This window comes from Rhododendron vialii, chromosome 6a (assembly GCF_030253575.1).
Source record: "Rhododendron vialii isolate Sample 1 chromosome 6a, ASM3025357v1".
Classification (NCBI taxonomy): Eukaryota; Viridiplantae; Streptophyta; class Magnoliopsida; order Ericales; family Ericaceae; genus Rhododendron; species Rhododendron vialii.
This window is the reverse complement of record NC_080562.1, coordinates 14,541,542-14,562,383: the sequence shown is the minus strand read 5'-3', so window position 1 is coordinate 14,562,383 and position 20,842 is coordinate 14,541,542. Positions and strand designations below refer to the sequence as shown.

At 39.1% G+C, this 20,842-nt stretch overlaps 1 protein-coding gene across 1 annotated transcript; it reads left to right on the top strand.

Annotated features, from left to right (window-relative positions):
* Positions 1-1,220: 1,220 nt before the first annotated feature.
* LOC131328921 (uncharacterized) lies at positions 1,221-20,016 on the top strand. The gene is made up of 12 exons (XM_058361888.1): positions 1,221-1,467; positions 1,599-1,646; positions 1,990-2,037; positions 2,395-2,436; positions 5,181-5,300; positions 5,474-5,619; positions 5,690-5,837; positions 5,924-6,007; positions 6,518-6,633; positions 12,733-12,791; positions 19,123-19,213; positions 19,594-20,016. Exons 1-12 carry the CDS (start codon positions 1,377-1,379, stop codon positions 19,819-19,821), a joined length of 1,221 nt encoding a protein of 406 aa, XP_058217871.1. The 5' UTR covers positions 1,221-1,376; the 3' UTR covers positions 19,822-20,016.
* Positions 20,017-20,842: the final 826 nt, after the last annotated feature.

Here is a 20,842-nt window from a genome sequence, read left to right as displayed (position 1 = left end):
AAGAAGAAATGGTATTTTTGTGAAATATTTGAAAGATTGTGGGCACTTTCTTAAGAGAATTGGAAAGCACACATTAACTATTGGATCAAATAAATCTAAACCGTTACAACAACTTGTCCCCACATCCATTCATTTTATAATAGAAATTTGAAAAAAACATATTAGCAGTAACCAAAGAGATGAGATGTCATTGGAGATACCCTCGAAATATAACAATAAATAGATACATGATTGGGTGTACAACAAATGTACACCACTTGGTGGGGACCACTTCGAGATTGCACACAAAAATATAGGAGCCGCTTAATTATTTTAAAATATTTTTTAAAGAATTTCTGTAAAAAAAATGACTTAATCGGGGTCCCACAATGCGGTGTACATTCCATTTACACCAAATGGTATCAATTAAAATATGATGAAAACTGTGCTTGTTAGTGAACGGCTCAGATCGTTTGTGTGGGAGTCAAAGTGGGTCCCACACAAAATTTGTGCGCGATCTTATTTGATATTTGTGTCCACACAGACAAATCATGTACAGATTGTGCATGGACTTTTTTCGAGGTCTATTACGGGTCCCACATAAATTATCCGAGCCATTCATTAAATGTAAAATAATTTCGAGGGTCCCCACAAAAGTCAGCTTAATTCGATATCTACAGGTGCTCAATTCGATCAAATCATCTAACTTTACATTATCTTGAAATCTGAATGAAAAGTTAGATTGGATCGAGCATTTATATATATCTGGATTGAGTTGATTTTTACAAAAATCTTTGAAAAAATATTTTACATTTAATGAACGACTCAAATAATTTATGTGGGACCTGTGGTGGGTCCCTCAACAAAGTCAATGTACAATTTGTTCATGATTTGTCTGTGTGGATATGGATAGCAGCTCTCTAAATAGATAGACTACAAAGCTGAGGAAATCGACGGCCCGGTACCGACCAAGGGAATCGATGGCAATGAGGGCCCACTCTGGGTTCTGCACAAATAATCCAAGCTGTTCAATAATTTTAAAATAAAAAATTGAATGGGGCCGTAAAAAATTTGCTCGATCAAATCTTTCATTTTTTCATGAATTCGAAATTTGAATGGAAAAATGGAAAGTTAGATCGAGTACCTATAATTAACGGATTGAACTGATTTTTAATTAGGCCCACTCAGTTTTTTATATTAAAATTATTGAACGGCTCAGATTGTTCGTGTGAAGCCCGGAGTGGGCCCCCATTGCTGTCGGTTTCCCTGGTCGATACCTGGCCGTCGGTTTCTCTAGCACCGTCCACAGATAAACCCTTCAATCCCCACCCTCTCCCTTTTCTCTCTCTGTTGTTTCTCTCTATCGCAGCTTTCGCATTTCAAAACCATAATCAGCCATGAACGCTCCTGCAAATGACGAAGAAGATCACGGCGAGGTTTTCTTGGATGAAACCGATGCCCTCCACGTAATCACGATCGACGACCAAGGTCCTTGTAGATACATACCACACACCTATATACGTGTCGTTCGTTTATATATATACAAATAATACTCACGTCTTTCTTTTTTTTTTGGTCGAACGGAAATAAATACTAACGTCTTTCTTCTTCTGTTACAGATCTTCCTGAAGCAGATGAAGAACTAGGTTCCGATGGTGAAGCTATCGGTATCGAATTCTCCCCCCTTCATTCATTTTTATTCATACTAGCCGTGCCAGAAAGATCCCCGGTCCGCAAAACGAGAACTTAGAGAGTGCAATTCTATAACGAAAATTTTGGACTTTTATTTTTGGTAAATTATAACAACTCATTGATATTGAACAACTAGCGGCAAAAAGTACAAAACAATTGACAAAGAGGGATTATTTTTGAGCTCTCGTTTTATGGACGACAATCTTTTTCAGACGGAGGAGTATATTTTGCTTGTGTTGATCGTCTCCCAGTCTTTGGATATATACGTTTATGTAGATATGGTGTTACTGTCAGCTGTCTTTGTGCTATTTGTTGCAGATATTCGTGATGCTGATGGAGAGCAGCGATCTGATGGTGAATCCATGGGTATCGAATTCTCCCCTTTCCTTCATTTTTATTCACATTGCCGCCGCGTGTATTTCTTTCTCATCCTATCAGTCCCACTTAGTAGTTCCGCATAATAGATGAGAAAATAACCGTAACAAGATTAGAAAAAAGTTCACTTTCCAACCCCTCCTTCCAGCAGCACCCCCCCCCCCCCCCCCCCCCCCCCCGCTTCCCTCTCTTTCTTTTAGACTTTTGAAAGTGATGCGATAATTCTAGTTGCATAACTGATGTCCAACTTGTGTTCTTTTGTTTCATCGATCAGTTCATTACTTAATGTGTCATTTAATTTTGGAAAAATCTTTGGTAATATGGTGGTGTTGCATTTGGCGGTTTCAGACGAAGCTGATGATTCCATGCACATATTTACTGGTCACACAGGTAAGGCTTCTTTTTCAAGTTGGGGTTCTTTACGGATTCTTTAGTTTAGTGCTATTTCTACTTGCCAAGTTCTTTCTTGCATGTCTTTTTTCGATCGGTGTGGGGGTGACTTGGGGAGAGGGGTTTCAGCTATGACCATGTTTGATTATGAAGAACCTTTTGTTTGAGATAAGTGCTTTACTTAACTATGTCAAATCACTGCCATTAGTGACTATTAGAATAGAGTGGCTTGTACATTAATTGATTCCTTAAAGAGATGGAAAGCTTGTGGGACTATGGAAAAGTTATTCCTAGGGAGAAGGTATATGGATCTAGAATGGAATGTTTCAAGAGCCCAAACTACCATAAAATTCGTTTTTGTTCTAATTAGTCAACGGAAGTTGAAATACAATTTTATTGGTGTTTTGGTGATTTAAAAATGAAGAACTGAACCTCTGTTTGAAGAAACTAGCAATACTAGAATTAACTTTGGTATTTTGAAACCTTGAACATTATGACCCATACTTTTCATAATGGCCATTGAGGCGGTATCTTGAAGACAGCGAAAATTAGGTTAGTAGCATCAAAATGATTGGGTATTTGTAGAGGTTATCTTCTTAATGTGACTCTCTAAGAATTGTCGTTAAATCTGCATATAAGCACTTATAGACACCAACATGATATATGTTTGGTTCCTTTGTATGTTCGTCCCGTACACATGAGGAGTGAAGAACAAACGGATCAAAAAGTAAAACATAAACAGAACATGAAGAACAAACCAGTGTCTGTGTGTATGAGAGAGAGAGAGAGAGAGAGAGAGAGAGAGAGAGAGAGAGAGAGAGATTGATTGATTTTTGCTGTGATTTTTTGGGGTTTGACTTTTGAGGAAGCCATTTTTGTGCTTTCGGGTGGTTTTCGAGAGTAGAAACTTTACCAGATATATCTCTATTTCTTCACGCTAAGGTGTGGGTTGGTGAGAAACTTTGTTGTGTAACGGGTATGTATGATGGCGGACTGGGGGATGCTGTACGGAGGTGATGCCCTACAGCCCTGTAGGGTGGGCAATGCTACGCTGTTTTGGTGCTTTCTTAAACAACTCCTTGGTCCACTGTCCATCACTACGTTCTTGGTCCATTCTTTTCATTAGTAACTTAAGACTGAAGTGCTCTTTTTAGTGCATTCAAGTTCCATTTAATTGAATTACCCCTCAAAAAAAGTTCCATTTAATTAAGCAACTGAATTTGTTTATAAACCAAAAAAATGTACGAAATATAGATATAACACATATTAACATTAATTTTGTGGACTGTAAATATTTCGGCAAGATAGAGACGTCGATTGAGCAATGTGATTCATTTGGTTGAATATTTTTATGTAGAAGTCTACTAAAACAACCATTTATACATGTTCACGGGGCATTCATTCATCAGTGAATGAATTTGAACAAAAGAATTGCAAGTCATTTGCTTGATTTTTGATAAATGCAATGTTTTGCATGTTTTTTATTTTATATATATATATATATATATATATATATATATATAATTCTCGACATTGTTTACAAAAAAATCAGTTTTGATTTTGGCAAGTGGGCATGCGAAAGCTAATAAGTGCTTGTCCTACGTGAGGTAGCATGTTCGAATCCCACGGAGGCCAAACATTCCTAACCTTTGGGTCACGGATGGTTTGTCCAGTAGTTAACTTCATGGCCCCACAAGGTGGCTCGGAATTTCGGTTATCAAAAATAAAAAAAATCAAATCCATAACTGAACCGGTCTACTTTTGGCCAATTCCTAAATTTTGATTTATTAAGAAACCTAGATGTCGTTCTCTCTCTCTCTCCCTCCCTCCCTCCCTTCTCTCTCTCTCTCTCTAACACATACAGACACAGACACTAGTTTGTTCTCCTTTGCATGTTCATCCCGGTGGGGGACACAACAATAACTAAATTGATAATGTTCTCCAAACTTGCATTGTAAACTCTAACCCCAAACCTCCAAAAATCCAAAACCCATGGAAACACAATTAATTTTAACATAATTAATTTTAACAACCATAAGTTCAATACACTTTTTAAGGTCTAAATCGTTGCATAATTGTATTAGCTTTAAACCCAAATTTATCCTAAAACATTAATTTTTTTTACATATACACTGTTTCACTTTCCCCTAGTATCTCAATTGTCTCCTTGTTCTCAATGTGTTGCTGCCGTGTTCCACCTTAAAAAATCAATTAAGTTTAATGGATGCACATATTGGTGTGCCCCAGCGTATCTGACTCGGCTACGACAACCTCTAGGCGTGTCTGTACTTCATAGGTGGCTGGTTTATCATTCTTGTGTGCTGTGGTTGATATGCTTGAGATAGGATTCATTTCTTAAGGTGGTCAAATGAACTCTTAGCATTGCAAAGGTATCTTATAGAGTGAAGACTAGCATTCTAGTTACTATTGATATCACTAGGGCCTAATCGAGTATGGTTTAATGATGTACCTCTTAGGTTATTTTGCTTGTTAGTTACCAGCTATGTCCCTCCTTTAGTTCTTACTATAGCAAGCCTGGAACTTGGTGTGGTATATTAGTTGGTGTTGTAGGTAATTTACTTTGGTTCTTATGATTCTTATCAGTTATTATGGAAATGGACACAAAAATATGCAGATCTTGGAATAAGCATAATAATTAACTTGCGAGTTTCTGTAAATAACCCTCTCTCTCTCTCTCTCTCTCTCTCTCTCTCTCTCTCTCTCGATCGATCGATCGAGCATAGGTGAACTTTACACAGTTGCATGCAGTCCAACAGATGGTACATTAGTAGCAACAGGGGGTGGAGATGATAAAGGATTTCTTTGGAGGATTGGGGAAGGAGATTGGGCTTTCCAGTTACAAGGTATCAACGGATACACAAATTGTTTCCCTGTATTTCATGATGTTTGATTTAGCTCTATACATTTAAGTCAACATTACAAACTTTCTCTGCCTTAGTAAGTAAACCATAGCATGATTTGGGGAAAGCTTCCTTGATACTTGTGCTTCAGCTGAAGCTTTTTAAAATTTGTCCAGGTCATGAAAATTCTGTGTGTAGCTTAGCCTTTAGTACAGATGGACAATTACTTGCATCCGGAAGCTTGGACGGAATTGTCCAAATCTGGGACATAAATTCTCTCAATCTCAAGTGTACGCTCGATGGTCCTGGAGGAGGCATTGAGGTGAGATTTCATGACAATTGCTTTATTGTCACATGGTTAATGTGTAAATTGAATTTGAGTGTCTGCTTAGTGGGTCAGGTGGCATCCAAGAGGGCATCTAGTCTTGGCTGGTTCAGAGGATTCAACTGTTTGGATGTGGAATGCGGACAAAAGTTCATTTCTTAACATGTTTTCGGGTCATGGTAGTAGTGTGACATGCGGTGATTTTACCCCTGATGGTACAAAACAAGAAATTTAACATATTTTCCTCATTCATAAACCAAATGTTTCATATGCTTGTGTTTTAACCTACTGTTTACTTTAGGTAAAACAATTTGTTCTGGTTCTGATGACTCAACATTGAGAATATGGAACCCAAGAAGTGGCGAAAACATTCATGTTGTTAGAGGTATGCACGTAGATTCCATTTTAGATACTTGAACTCTGATTTGTATGCACTTAAAATTAGTATAGTATATGTGTTGTTGCAAGTGGGTTTGCGCAGGTGGGATAGGAGACAAGGGGTTCGACATAAAGGATGCCACCCATGTGTGTTGCTTCCAAGTTAAAAAGTTTTAAACCTTACCATTTAAGTTATATATGAATAGTAATCAGAAGATTAGATTTTGAATAGGAGAGGAATCCGTTAAATCATTCCTATCATCACTATATACTTGTATGTTTAAAAAAAAAAAGAACTCCCGTTAAGTCTATATTGTGAGCATAGTTGTCTACTCATACCTAATTATCGTCTAATTGTAAGTTGTCCTTTTGAAAAGGGTTTGTCCTTGGTTCACCATCCATTTCAAGACCATAGTGTAACTATCTTTTTTCCCTCATAAAAGAAAAAAGATGGTTTTAAGGATCTTTTTTTGATTTCGTTCAACATTATTGATGAGTAAAATTACATTTTTTGTAGGTCATCCTTATCACACTGATGGCTTGACATGTTTAACAATAACTTCTGATTCAACTCTGGCTCTTACTGGTTCTAAGGATAGCTCGGTTCACATTGTGAATATAACCACTGGGAAGGTAGGATAACTTGTGGTCCATTTATTGTTTTGTTTATTGTATTCCCACATCTTGTCATGAGTAGTTATTTACTTGATGCTTAGAAACTCTTTTACTCAAAAAAAAAAAAAATACAATTTTCTTACGATGTACTTGAGTTCACTCTTACAAAAAAAAGATGATTTGACATCTTAGAAATTTGCTCCCATGTACATCTTTCCACGTAAGGCACGCCCTGTGAACCTATGTAGCTCATTAAACTAGAAGATTCATTTAGAATTTCAAGCCTTCTAAGCCTCATGATTCAGTGATATTAATGATATTGGAGTCTAATTTCTTGATGTGTAGCTACTAGTGACTATACTTAAAAAGCTATTACCCTTGTCCCTCTGGTTGTCCTAATCATATATGAGGTAGAGACACTTTGCCTGAGATCATGTACTGTTGTCGGACACGCACACTCTCCGGATGTATGTCCAGCACTCAAATCGGAAATGTCCCCCTTTTTTTAATTTGGACACTCCAGGGACACTCTAGAACATGCTTGGGGCACGTTAGGGCACTCTCGAGGATACTCTATGGACAGTCTGCTGTATGATTTGGTAGTAAGCTTTAATTAAAGCTTTGGAAGTTTCGTTGTTGTGTGATAGATTATGGTTGACAAATTATAAAGACAAATGTAGACATTCAAATGCATTTCATTGACTGTTTGAAGCTATCTTGTAATTAAAAACAATGACAGACTTGAAAACTTGAATGCTGTAAATTGTGACGACATACGTGAATGAAGGCATATGTTTAATTTTTATCATAATTGGTGCATTATTTGTTTAATTTTCCACGTTCTTGCTTAAACATCGAATGTACAAGTACATAAATATATTTTTAAAGGGTCCCCAACATGTCGTGCACTTCATTTTTTGAACATTTACTTGTTGGGTCGCGTGTCGGTCTTGGTTTTAGATAGCTGATAGTGAAGGGTGCTATGAGGGGTAATTGAGATGATCCGAATTCTTTCTAGGTCGTAAAAATAAATAAATCTTCAAATATTACAACGGTGGGCCCTAAATCTCCAAAGAAATGCGAATGTGCAACATCCTTGTATTAACTGTACAATCTCCAAATAATGCAAATCCTCAAAATGCTTCAAATCAGCCGCCACTGATCCGTCTCATACCTAAAACCACAAATTACGCAGGAAGTATAAAATACGATCAACGACATAAATGGATTCATATGGGAACACAACCGGCTTTCCTTGGTACATGAACAACCACTAGGCCTCACCCCCTCAACCTTGCCCTTCGGGCTTTTTTGGTATTAATTGGGCCGACTATTGGCCGAGTTCACCCATTCATGTACAAAGTAATTCTTTGGCATTAAGCCATAATATATTCATTTTCAATAAATAGTAACAATGATTCTCGATTCCAAGAAAACTTCATGGATGTCAATGAAAGCATAATAAACCAAGATGCACCGACACTCCTAGAGGTCGTCGTATCGGCGTGTCTGGACACGGGGACACGGCTAGAAATGTGTCTAACACACCATGTGCTGTGTCCGCTAATTTAATTTAACTTTTGGTGTGGGACATGGCTGAAGACACGGGGTGACACAGATGGGACGCTGATGGGGACATGAAGCCTGCAATTGTTTTTAAATTTTTTTGGGGTAAATATGTGGTTACTTAAAGTTTGGGTTAAAACGTACTTAAACCTATACAACATCGACAGCTCCTCTCTCTCACAATGAAATCTCCCCCCCCCCTCCCCCGCGGTAGGCAGGCAGGTATATGTGTGTGTGGGTGTGTGTATATTTGATGTATGTCATCTCTCACTCTCTCGCTTTCAGTATATATATGTATGTATAGTCCCCTTCTTATAAGGACCTCCTTATTTTAATAAAATGCGGACCTCCCTTTCCCGATCGAATTTCGATGATCCGAGCCGCTCAATGTGTTCAGAACGTGATTTTAAGGGTACACGCGAGGAATCAGCAAAAAAAAAGACCGGGAAGGGCTTCATCCGAGCAGTTTTTGTTTGTTTTTTATCGAACGGTTCAAATAAAAACTGCTCAAATCAAGCCCTTCCCGGTCTTTTTTTTTGCCGATTTCTCGCGGGTACCCTTAAAATCACGTTCTGAACACATTGAGTGGCTCGAATCATCGAAATCCGATCGGGAAAGGCGAGAAATGGGGAGGTCCGCATATAAGGTCCTCATTTTAAGGTCCTTACCTGAAGATTTCTATATATATGTGTGTATATATATATATATGTAGTGTATATATATATGTAAATAAATATACACGTGGCGTGTCCCTCCTTGCTATATATACAAAGTTCCAGGCTTGCTATATATATATATATATATATTTTTTTTTTTGAAGATGGAGAAGTATATATGTGTATTATACTGGTATAGTTTGTATGTATCCATTTAAACTTGGAAAAAAATTGATTTTTTTATATAAATAAATATACACGTGGCGTGTCCCTCGCCATGTCCATATCCCATTTTTTTTAAAATTCCCGTGTCCCCATGTCCATGTGCGTGTCTGTGTCCGTATCCGTATCTGTGTCTGTACCTATGTTACATGGACTCGGGTGCGAGCATCGGGTGCGGGTGCAAATCCAAGTGTTGGACCTTCATAAACTTAAATCTTGGGATACGCGGATATGTGTCCCCAACTTGGGTACGGGTACGGGGACACGTCCTGAACTCTTATTTGTATTATATATTGCATAGTTTTCTTAGATTATGTACCGTAAATTATGTTTATAAATGTATTTAAACAAGAAAGGGTTAAGAAAATTATGTTTTTGCTATTTTCCTATTTCCTGTCTTTGTGAAATACTCGAAATATCGCTTTTCTAGCTAATTTGATATTCCTTTTCTGTAAGTATCTTAACAGTTAGAGGATCTGAGTGTCCAAAAGGATACGAGTGTTGGACATATCGACTCGGGTACTTGAGCCAAAATGAAGGATCCATGTAACATAGGTCCGTACTACATGGCATAATATCAATGAAAGAGTACAAATGGGGATGAATCAAAAAAATACTCCGCAGATATAGAAAGCATATTGATATTGTGAACTTCCAGCACCTCAAATAATGACAAACTGATCACTGTTTTGCTATGTCAAAAATAGTTAATAAAATGAAACAGATATTAATACTGAAAAGATATCGGTAAATATTTCGAGTATCGTCTTCAGGGATTACGAAGGCTAAGTCACAATTATTTTAGTAACTTTCTAAATTAATTAGGGAAATGAATTGATTGTTGATTTTGAGAAAACTAAATAATGACTGTAATTAAAAGCAATTGGATGTAAAGAGATTCGAATATGGGAGAAAAGGTCTAGGGTTTCAAATCATCTTGACCCTTTGTAAGCTAGATTTATTTCAATCGAAGGATTTACAGTCGGATTTACCGGATACCGTTAGGGTTCGCGGGCCCTCGCGATATTTCCTAAAAATATTCATGTAACATAGATTATCTCAGCCTAGCACGAATCGTCTTACTAGTTCGATGCATTTCAATCGGCACGGATTGTCTAATAGCACGTGTCTTACGGTCATGGGACACGGGATTTCTTACAAAATGGGGACGGGGACGGGGACACGGACACGACAGGGGGATATGCCAAGATAAGTAAATACAGTGGAAATATAGTTAAATGTATAAGATGAAGCTTCAATATATGTAAACAAGCATCATACATCATGTTACTCTATTAATCCAAAATATTTGAAGTAATACGCATTTACCCCCCAAATTTTTTTAAAATTGCATATTTAACCACTGCCATGTCCCCATTTGTGTTAATTCCGTGCGCCGTGTCCCTCCCATGTCCCCGCTGTCTCTCTCTAAAGAAATTAATTAAATTTATTTGACATGCCACGGGCCTTGTCTCATACGTATTTCGTCGTGTCCCCGTGTCCGGTGTCAGACATGGGGACACGTTGGCCTCTAGGAGTGTTGGTCGAATTCAATTAAAAACCATTGTATGAAAAGTATTTGAAACCGCGGATAACAAACACACAAGTATATTGGAAAAATAAAACCATTTTTGTGAACATGAAATCATCTGGTTCATACCACCAATCTGAATATTAAATCCAACCAAAGAAATAAAGTCTACGTTACTCGGAGTATAAGCTTCATCTATGCCCTAGAAGTGCGTTTAGCCGGCCATAGTTTAAGCTTCATCTATGCCCTAGAAGTGTGTTTAGCCGGCCATAGTAATAGCAATCATCGAGTTCTTTGCTTTTGTTTACTGTCGTGTTTTGCTTTGTAGTAAAAGCTTTTGGAATGTCTACTTTGTGGTTGTTGGAGTTTGTCCCACATCGGTTAATTATCTCCTCCAAAACTAGTATATTAGTCTGAGTAGCCTCTCCACTCATTGCCAATTCGTCTTGAGTTGGATTCTTTAACATTGTATCAGAGCTTCGATTTCGGAGAATTTGTTTCCCCTTGTTTGTGCCTTAAGTGCACCGTTGTTTGTTGAGATCCATGCTTTTTGGATGGTTTGTTTACTTCTGCAGGGGAGTGTTGAAGTTTGTCCCACATCGGTTGATTATCTCCTCCAAAACTAGTATATGAGCCTGGGAGGCCTCTCCATTCATTGCCAATTGGTTTTGAGTTGGATGCTTAACAGTGATCTTGTGCCTATGTGCAACTTTTCTTGTCTTTCGAATGCGTAGTTTGCCCAAAGCTATGATGTGTTCTCTCCCTTTTAGAAGCAGTCCCCAAAAAAATACCCTATTCGTCCCAAAGAACTCTTTTTAACTCTCAATTGTAATTAGTTAGCCTGGCCCACTACCAAGCATATAGCTTTGGGCCTTGGCTCCCCTGGCGCAGCTTGCATTAAGGCCAAGTATATCTCCAACATCACTCCAAAACAAATTCTTTCAACTAGACTTCCAAGGTAATTATAATTCCACAGAACATGCGCTTCGAACAAATCATAAAAATTAACCCATCTCCTTTTAGCTCCATCTTATTGAATATCTAGTCATTCCCAGTTTTATGAAGACCCAATCCAGCCACGTACATTAGATTGAATTGGCTTTAACATAGTAAGCTTTCAAACACACCTACAACACAAAAATCAAGCATTAACCTCAAGTAACAATATAAATGGACTTAGCAAGGATTGGCCGCGTTTGTGTGAACATTTACGTGCTTATCAGTGGTGGTAAGATATATGAATTTCATTGTTACAAACAGCGTCCTACAATTTTGCGTCAACCGGACTTGTTTTGACCATTGATTTCCATGATCACACCCTACAAGAATAAAGTTCTTGGCCAGAAGGCCATTGCATAAACTCTCTCCTTGAATTTCATACCACTAGTCCACAGTCCACCCTTATAAAGCCAGAATAAACTAACATTACTAAACTCAAATTCCGTCCACGTAAACCAAAATATGCTTTGGCGGAGTCCACCAAGTTGATGATTATGAAAGCTAAACCATTCTGTATTATTTTTCTGTTTCCACCATTCTGTATTCTTTTCTCCATGTAGATGACAGGGGCACATGCTCCATCTAAGGAATGTGGCACTCCCCATCTTCCCTAATAGAAGCACACATTGCACACAAGCACAAGCCATGCCTCCAGGCAACACTTATTTTTTTATCCTTTTTTTTTTGTGTGTTTGAAAATCTAAAAATAATGATAATCTTAAACACCAAAACATGGGTCGTTACTGTAACTTGTAACCTTAGCCTCTGAGCTTTATATTCGCAAAGTGATTGCTGCGAGGCTCTCAAACTTGATCCAACACTTTCACCACTCAGCAAGCAATAAACCTTCACTAGCACCCATCTATTATTGGACTATGCAGATTTTACTGAACTTGAACTACTCATCGTTTCACAAATGCTCCCCATCCTTTCATGGTATTGTAATTCAATTGATAATATTTCACACTTGCAGTTAAGAATTATATGTGCAGTATTTGTAGTTTTGTACCAATTACATTGTTTGTTTTATGTGATAAATATTCATGAATGTGATGTTCCAAATTTATGGGGCTGGATTGTAAGAGGCTTCTTTCATGCATGTTGGTATTTTTTGGTAATTAGATAGTTGAGTTTCATCCACAGGTTGTCAGTTCTTTGAATGCACACTCTGACTCGATAGAATGTATTGGGCTTGCAAAAAGGTACATTATAGTGATTGTATTTATTAATTCCAAAGCCACTTTCCTTTGTTTTTTGGAGTGCCTCCATCAATTTTTGGAGTGCCAATATCATTTTTCTTATTATTTCTTTGTTTGATAATTGTTAATAACTTATTCTGTGGTTGGTTTAAAGTAATATACTTGTTTGTTTTTTTGTGCACATTTTGTTTGATTATCTTTTTAATTAGCACATTCTTTTTGGAATTTAGGTTTGTATTTTATCCTTTGGTGACTACCATGTTTTTGACAGAAGTGGGTGAACATAACCCCACAATTGTCCTATCTTTGATCAAGAAATCACCTTTCTTATTATCCAACCCTGTTTTCTCTTTTATTGAGATTTCTATGAGGTTTTCATCTCTTGGAAATCTAGTAGCAAAGATGTCTATGTTTTAGTAAATGAGCAATTTATGCTGCTTTGAACTCAAGTTTATAGTCCTAGAGACTCCCCTTCTGCACCTAATCCAGATTAGACATCAAATAATGTGCAATGGTTGTTTTGATATTCATGCTTCCTTTGAATGTGTTAAATTTTCTTGTTAAATATATGGGCTTTATTGATCACCTCACAATCATTGAAACCTTCTCGTTTCATCTTGCATCAAGGATGAATATATTATTGATATTTTGAATGTTTTTCAATTTGTGCTGACAAGGCTGAAGATATGTGAGAAAGCCTTTTGGTCAAATAAGAAGTAACCACATTCAACCATGTAGAAGTTATTAAATCAATGGCTATCTTGACTTCTGATATTAGAGATGAGGAAAAGTATATAGGGTGTTAATGAACCCTTACACATATACCTTTTATTTATATTATACTGGAGAGTTACACATACATAAGATAGACGATGTGGGACAAACCCGCTCTCTAATAAACACTTCTAACACTCCCCTCAAGCTGGAGAATAGATATCACAAAATCCCAGCTTGTTACATAAAAATTCTAAACGAGGTTTAAACCGTGATTTGGTAAAAACATTTGCTATCTGAGCACCTGTGGACACAAAAGGCATAGCCAACACATCACCATCAACCTCCTCTCGAATGATATGACAATCTACCTCAATATGTTTGGTTCTCTCATGAAACACAGGGTTCGAAGCAATATGTATTGCCACCTGATTGTCACAATACAAAGGAATGGGTAACTGCACCCGAAATCCCAGCTCCTCAAGAAATGATCTTAGCCAAACAACCTCACATGTAGTATGAGCCATGACACGATACTCTGCTTCTGCACTAGACCTTGCAACAACAGTCTGTTTCTTACTTTTCCAGATAACTAAGTTGCCACCAACAAAAGTACAGTAACCAGTTGTTAAACGTTTGTCAGAAGGTGACTGCTCAATCTACATCAGTAAACGCCTCAACACGCAAATGACCATTGGAACGGTAAAATAAGCCACGTCCAGGATGAGCCTTAAAATACTTCATAATACGAATACAAGCTTCCCAATGTGGAAGACGAGGAGCAGACATAAATTGACTCACAATACTAACAGCAAACGAGATATCAGGATGTGTATTGGTAAGATAATTCAACTTACCAACCAAGCGACGATATTGGTCTGGATGAGGAATTCCTCCCCCTGATCAACGCAAAGTTTGACATTAGGATCCATCAGAGTCTCCACAGGTTTGGCTCCCAGCAAACCTGTCTCCTCTAGAATATCCAACACATATTTCCTCTGGGATAAACTAATCCTATCCTTGGACCTTGCTACCTCAATACCCAATAAATATCATAGCTTACCCAAGTCTCCTCTGGGATAAACTAATCCTATCCTTGGACCTTGCTACCTCAATACCCAATAAATATCATAGCTTACCCAAGTCTTTAGTGTGAAACTGACTATATAAGAACTGTTTCAACTCACCAATCCCTTTCTGATCATCTCCAGTAATAATAATGTCATCTACATAGACAATGAGCAATACTTTCCCTCGAGCCAACATAAGAGAAAATACAGAATGATCTGATTGACTTCGACGCATGCCAAACCTCAAAATAGCCTCACTAAACTTGCCAAACCACGCTCGAGGAGATTGCTTAAGTCCATAAAGTGCCTTGCGAAGACGACATATCTTATGATACTCCCCCTGAGCAACAAACCCAGGTGGTTGCTCCATATAGACTTCCTCCTGGAGATCGCCATGGAAAAAGACATTTTTGACATTAAGCTGATACAACGGCCAACCAAGGGTGGCAGCAAGAGAAATAAGAATCTGCACAGAGCCAAGCTTGGCAACAGGGGAGAATGTTTCAGAATAATCAACACCATAAGTCTGGGTGTAGCTTTTAGCAACCAGGCGAGCTTTGTGACGCTCAACAGTGCCATCAGGAGGATACTTGATAGTATAGACCCAACGACAGCTAACAGTAGATTTCCCAGCAGGAAGAGTAACCAACTCCCATGTGCCATTAGTATGAAGAGCAGACATTTCATCCACCATAGCTGTCCGCCACTCAGACCGAGATAATGCCTCCTGAACAGTTTTAGGAACAAAAACGGAGGAAACAGTAGTAGTGAAAGCACAAAGGGATGGAGAGAGATGAGTATAAGAGATAAATTGAGAAATAGGATGAGAAGTGCTCGAGAGATTAGAAAAATCATATTTTACCGATGGACGACGATTCTCACGAGTCGGATATCGAGGAGTAGGTGGATCCGGCGACTGGGAAGAAGACGGAAGCGTGGGCATAGAGAGATCGGCAGACTGGAATGGTTCTGTAGGCAGAGGTGGTGCCTGAGGCGGGGTTTGTGCTAGAGGCGGAGGCGGTGCGGATGTTGGGAAATGACAAACATATACCTGCAAAGGTTGGGGTGGAACAGTGCCAGTAGGAACAACCATAGGTAACACAGACTCGAGTGTAAGAAGATCATTGGTAGTAATAGGGTCCCAGTAATATGGCAATGACTCATTAAACGTGACATCAACACATACAAAGTGACGACGTAAAGTAGGAGAGTAACATTGATAGCCTTTCTGGGTGTGTGAGTATCCCAGAAAGATACACCTAAAAGACCGAGGATCAAGTTTACTCCTATCAGGATCAAGAGCATGAACATAACAGGTGTACCCAAAAATCCGAGGGGGTAAAAAGTGGGGAGGCCGACCGAGAAACAAGACCGTATGGGGAACTTGACCACCGAATACCGTAGAAGGCATACGGTTGATTAGATAACATGCAATGAGAACGACATCACTCTAATATGACTTAGGAACCTGCATTAGAAATAATAAGGCACGCATAATCTCAGATAAGTGCCAAATCTTGCGCTCAGCAACTCCATTTTGTTGTGGAGTCTGAGAGCACGATGATTGGTGAATAATCCATGATCATCGAAAAACTGAGAAAGAAGATGGTAAAAATATTCACAGGCATTATCGGAACAAAATATCTTAACACAAGTATCAAACTGAGTTTTGACATTCATGTAAAAAGTTTATAAAAACAGATTTCAATTCAGACCGCTCTTTCATTAGATAAAGATATGTAAGATGAGAAAAGTTATCCACAAAAATAACACAATACTGAAAACTAGGAGCACTGGGCACATGAATAGGCCCCCAAATGTCTGAATGAACTAACTGAAAAGGATGCGACGCCCGACGCTCAACCCTAGGCAAAAAAAATGACTACGGTGTTTGCTAAACTCACAGACCTCACAAACCAACTTATTAATGGAACGACAGGAGAGCACAAGGTGCTTCAAACTCTAAAAAGAGGGATGACCAAGACGACAGTGCTGTTGGTATGGAGACTCTGATGTCTGAAGAGCTACAGGCTGAGGAACAATCAAGTAATATAGGCCCCCTCGCTCAATGCCCCCAGCAATCTTCCTTCCCGTCTTGAGATCTTGAAAAACACAGCCATGAGGAAGAAATGTGACAGAACAATTTAAAGATTTTGTAAGGCGGCTCACAGACATAAGATTAAATGGAAAACGAGGAACATGTAATACAGATGACAAAGTAAAAGAGGATGTGATAGGAACTGAATCGAAACCAGTGACAGCAGTGGTAGAGCCATCAACCAAGGTAACATGAGATGTTCTACCAACCGATTGTCGATCAAAGAAAGCAGATGTACCAGTCATATGATCTGTGGCTCCTGAGTCAATAACCCAAGGAGAGGAAGAAGAGGAGACAACACAAGCAACAGATGAACCGGTCTGAGCGAGCGTAGCAGTAGAGGATTCTGTCGCAGCCTGAAATGACAAAAACGCCGGTACTCCTCAGCTAAAATAGCCATACTATCGGCAGAGGATTGAGTAAACTGTTCAGTATCCCGAGAGATAGTAGCTTGATGAGCCTGGAGAAAGCCGTGAAGATTATAATAGAACCCCACAGTATGATTTGTTCCCCAACAATGAGTGCAAAATTTCAAACCTCGACCGCGACCGCGGCCACCTCCCCCTGATATGCGACCCCCACAATTATCAAAACTAGAGTCACGACCACGTCCTCCAAACCCAGAATCACGGCCGCCAAAGCCACGACCATTCACCCAATAATTGCGGCCACGACTACTAAACTCAGAATCACGACCGCGACCGCGACCACGACCATGACCATGGCTGACAGAAAGAACAGAACTGTCAAAAATAGCGGAAGACAAAGCATAACGACAAGAAGTCGGTGCAGAAATAGACGATGATTGCCGGAGACGACTGAATACCTCGCTGAGAGGAGGTAAGTCACAATTCCCCAAAATCTGATTACCCACAGGGCCAAAAGTGGATGATGCACCGGATAAAAAACGAGTAACCCTCATGCGTTCACGCTGGCGCCGTATAACTTGAATATCAGCAATAAGTGGCTCTTATATATCCAATTCATTACAAATGCGCCGAAACTTAGCATAATAATCCTTAAAAGAATCATCACCCTGAGATGAGTCGTGCTATTTGCACCGACACCAACCTACCGACGGTATACCGACGGCCGCGCGCGGCGGTCGGTACGGTTTCCCTACCCTTTTCGTCGGTACACATAGGATTTCTGCCCTGAGATATATTAAAGAAAGACCGATGAAGATCATATGTGCGACAGAGATTGTCGACACTTGAATACAACTCCTTTGCCTGTGTCCACACCTCTCCAGCTGTATCACAGAACATCAGTGTACTAGCAACCCGTTTCCGTCATACTATTCCACAACTCTGAACGAACACGGGCATCAACAGCTTTCCATGCCCATGTGGGTTCAGCAGTAGCAGGAGGCTCATCAGTCAAATAAGAGTCCTCAGACTGACCCATATAATACACCTCAACATCTTTGGCCCAAAGAACATAATTGCCCCCATTTAATGGTGTGGAGGTAATAGGGCGCCTCTCGCGAGACCAAGAACCACTCGATAAGCTACCAACAAGAGTAGAACTAGAGCTAGAAACAGTATCAGAATTAGAATCCTTCTTCTCAGACATTCTACCGAACAATGGAGGGGCAACAACCAATAACTAGTAAATAACCAGTAGCAACCAAAGTAATACCAACCAAGCAGAATATCAATGACTACTGATCAACAAAATCAGCTAATATACTAACATCGAATTGGTCACCAGACTGGATAGGTACCCAATATCAACAACCCCAACCTTCACAACCACCAAGACACCACATGCCAGAGATACTTGACAAGAACATAGAAAATAGTTACCAGAACGCGAGAAACATTAATAGAAATTGCAAAGACTATAAAACATGGCCTGGTGATGCATGTCAGTGCATGAAGACGGTCGCCAGAACAGTGATGAACAGTAGCGATGAACAGTAACAATGATGAACATTATCGGTGAATAGTAACGATGATGAACAGTAATCGGTGAGCTAGGGTTAGGGTTAAGGCAGAGGCTAGGATTTTGTGATTTTAGGGATTATGTACGGAGGTAGGGTTGTGGTGGTTTAGGATTAAGGTTAAGATGGTGGTGTATTAGGATTGTGGTGGTTTAGGATTAGGGTTAAGGTTCGGCTCTGATACCATGATATTAGAGTTGAGGAAAAGTATATAGGGTGTTAATGAACCCTTACACATATACCTTTTATTTATATTACTCTAGAGAGTTACACATACATAAGATAGACAATGTGGGACAAACCCGCTCTCTCTAATAAACACTTCTAACAACTTCTTTCAAAGGTTATCTATCCCCCAGGAAAAGTAAAGATGACTGGAAACACCTGAAGATAGCTATTGATCATTTGAGTGCTCCTATTTCTTTTTTTCTACTCTTGCCTATTGTTATGCTTTTGTAAGCTTTTGGCCTAACATTAGCTAGCTTGATTGCTAAATTTGGATGACAGCTCCCCTTGGGCCGCAACGGGAGGCATGGATCAGAAGCTCATTGTTTGGGATCTACAGCATTCGTTGCCCCGCTGCACATGTGAACACGAGGTTTGCTGGAATTGTTTTTTCTTCCCCCTCCCTAAAGATGGAACGATTTCAAGTCTAGTACTTGAGTGTCCATTTGGAATTGTTTTGGTTTGCTTCGTTTTTCCATTTCGTTTTCCACGATTTCAAACAGAACAATGAGAGGTTCCAGAGCTCACCGTTTTGTTCTTGCAAAATAGATTTAGAAAGTTCAAATTAAAAAGCGGATTGTTGAGGAAACTTTCCTGAAAGGAGTTCTGGAAATAGTTTTTCACAACCCATTTTGTGGAAAGTGAAGAGAAAAACAAGGAGCAGAGGATGCTTCATATCCTCATTACTTGAATAGACTCTGTGATTATTACGTTCTCATCACTGAACTCGTGAGTGTGTTTTCTTGTGGGCAGGAAGGGGTTGCATGCTTATCGTGGCTCGGGTCGTCTAAGTACGTGGCTACAGGTTGTGTAGATGGGAAGGTAAGAGTGTGGGACAGCCTCTCTGGAGACTGTGTGAGAATCTATAGTGGTCACTCTGATGCCATTCAGTCTCTAGCAGTATCTGCTAATGGGGAATTCCTGGTTTCAGTTTCAATTGATGGAACTGCCAGAGTATTTGAGATAGCAGAATTTCAATGAACTAAGTGGCAGTAGTGACCGTTCAAAAAAAAAATAGTGACTGTAGTGAGTTACGATTTTGTTTATTAGCCTGTTATGATTTGTATCAATAATGTGCAAAATACGGGGTTCTATTTTACAATGGTTGATCTGAGTTGTATATTTATGTGTTTGTATACAAGATGATGCTCTAAATCTGATTTTATAATCATTTCCCCACCCCGCGCCCCCCCCCCCCCCCCCCCCCACTGAAAATCCATTCCTGGCTTTATTTTTCCTTGTATTATTATTGGTTTGAAACATTCACCTTGTTTGGTTCAACTCTCATCTCATTTATTTTTTCTCTCTACATGTTTTTCAATACCTTTTTTTTCTCTATCTTTCTCCACTCGTTGTCACTCATTACATCAAAAATAACTTTCAAAAATTTGAACCAAACAAGGTGATTGTCACCTACACACCCTATTGTTCAATCTGGGTTTTGAGCATTCAGGAATATTAACACAAATGCACGGTTTTGCTCTTGAAATGGAGGGGCAGAAAAGGAAAGAGAAGAGCTAGATTAACAAAATCTGAAAGAAGATTTTGCTTTCGAATTTATCACAAATCCATCTTTTGCCTGTACGAGTATAATTTCATTTTCCTTAACGAAGCCAATGGCCACTACAATCTGCAGGTAAAATAGTTCTGCCAGGATCGAATTATATTGAAGTCTCTCATATTTGTGCCCATCAGCTTCAAACGCAATAGATTCCCGTCTAGTTATTGTACTATGAACCCAGTTGGATGGTGGGTAAAGGAGGAGGATGAAGTAATGAGGGCGGATGAGGGGTTGGTGCGACACTTTTGACTTGGTTTGGCAATAAAATTGACATCCGGACTCGATCATCTCAAGTCACTATTGGAATTAAATAATACCCTCAGGGCGTATTATTTATGAATGGGTTTCGACCAGTTGTTAATTAGTAAGGGTGGATGAGGCCCTTCTCATCCTCTCTCCCAATATATCAACTACAAAACAACTTTATCTCATTTTATCCTT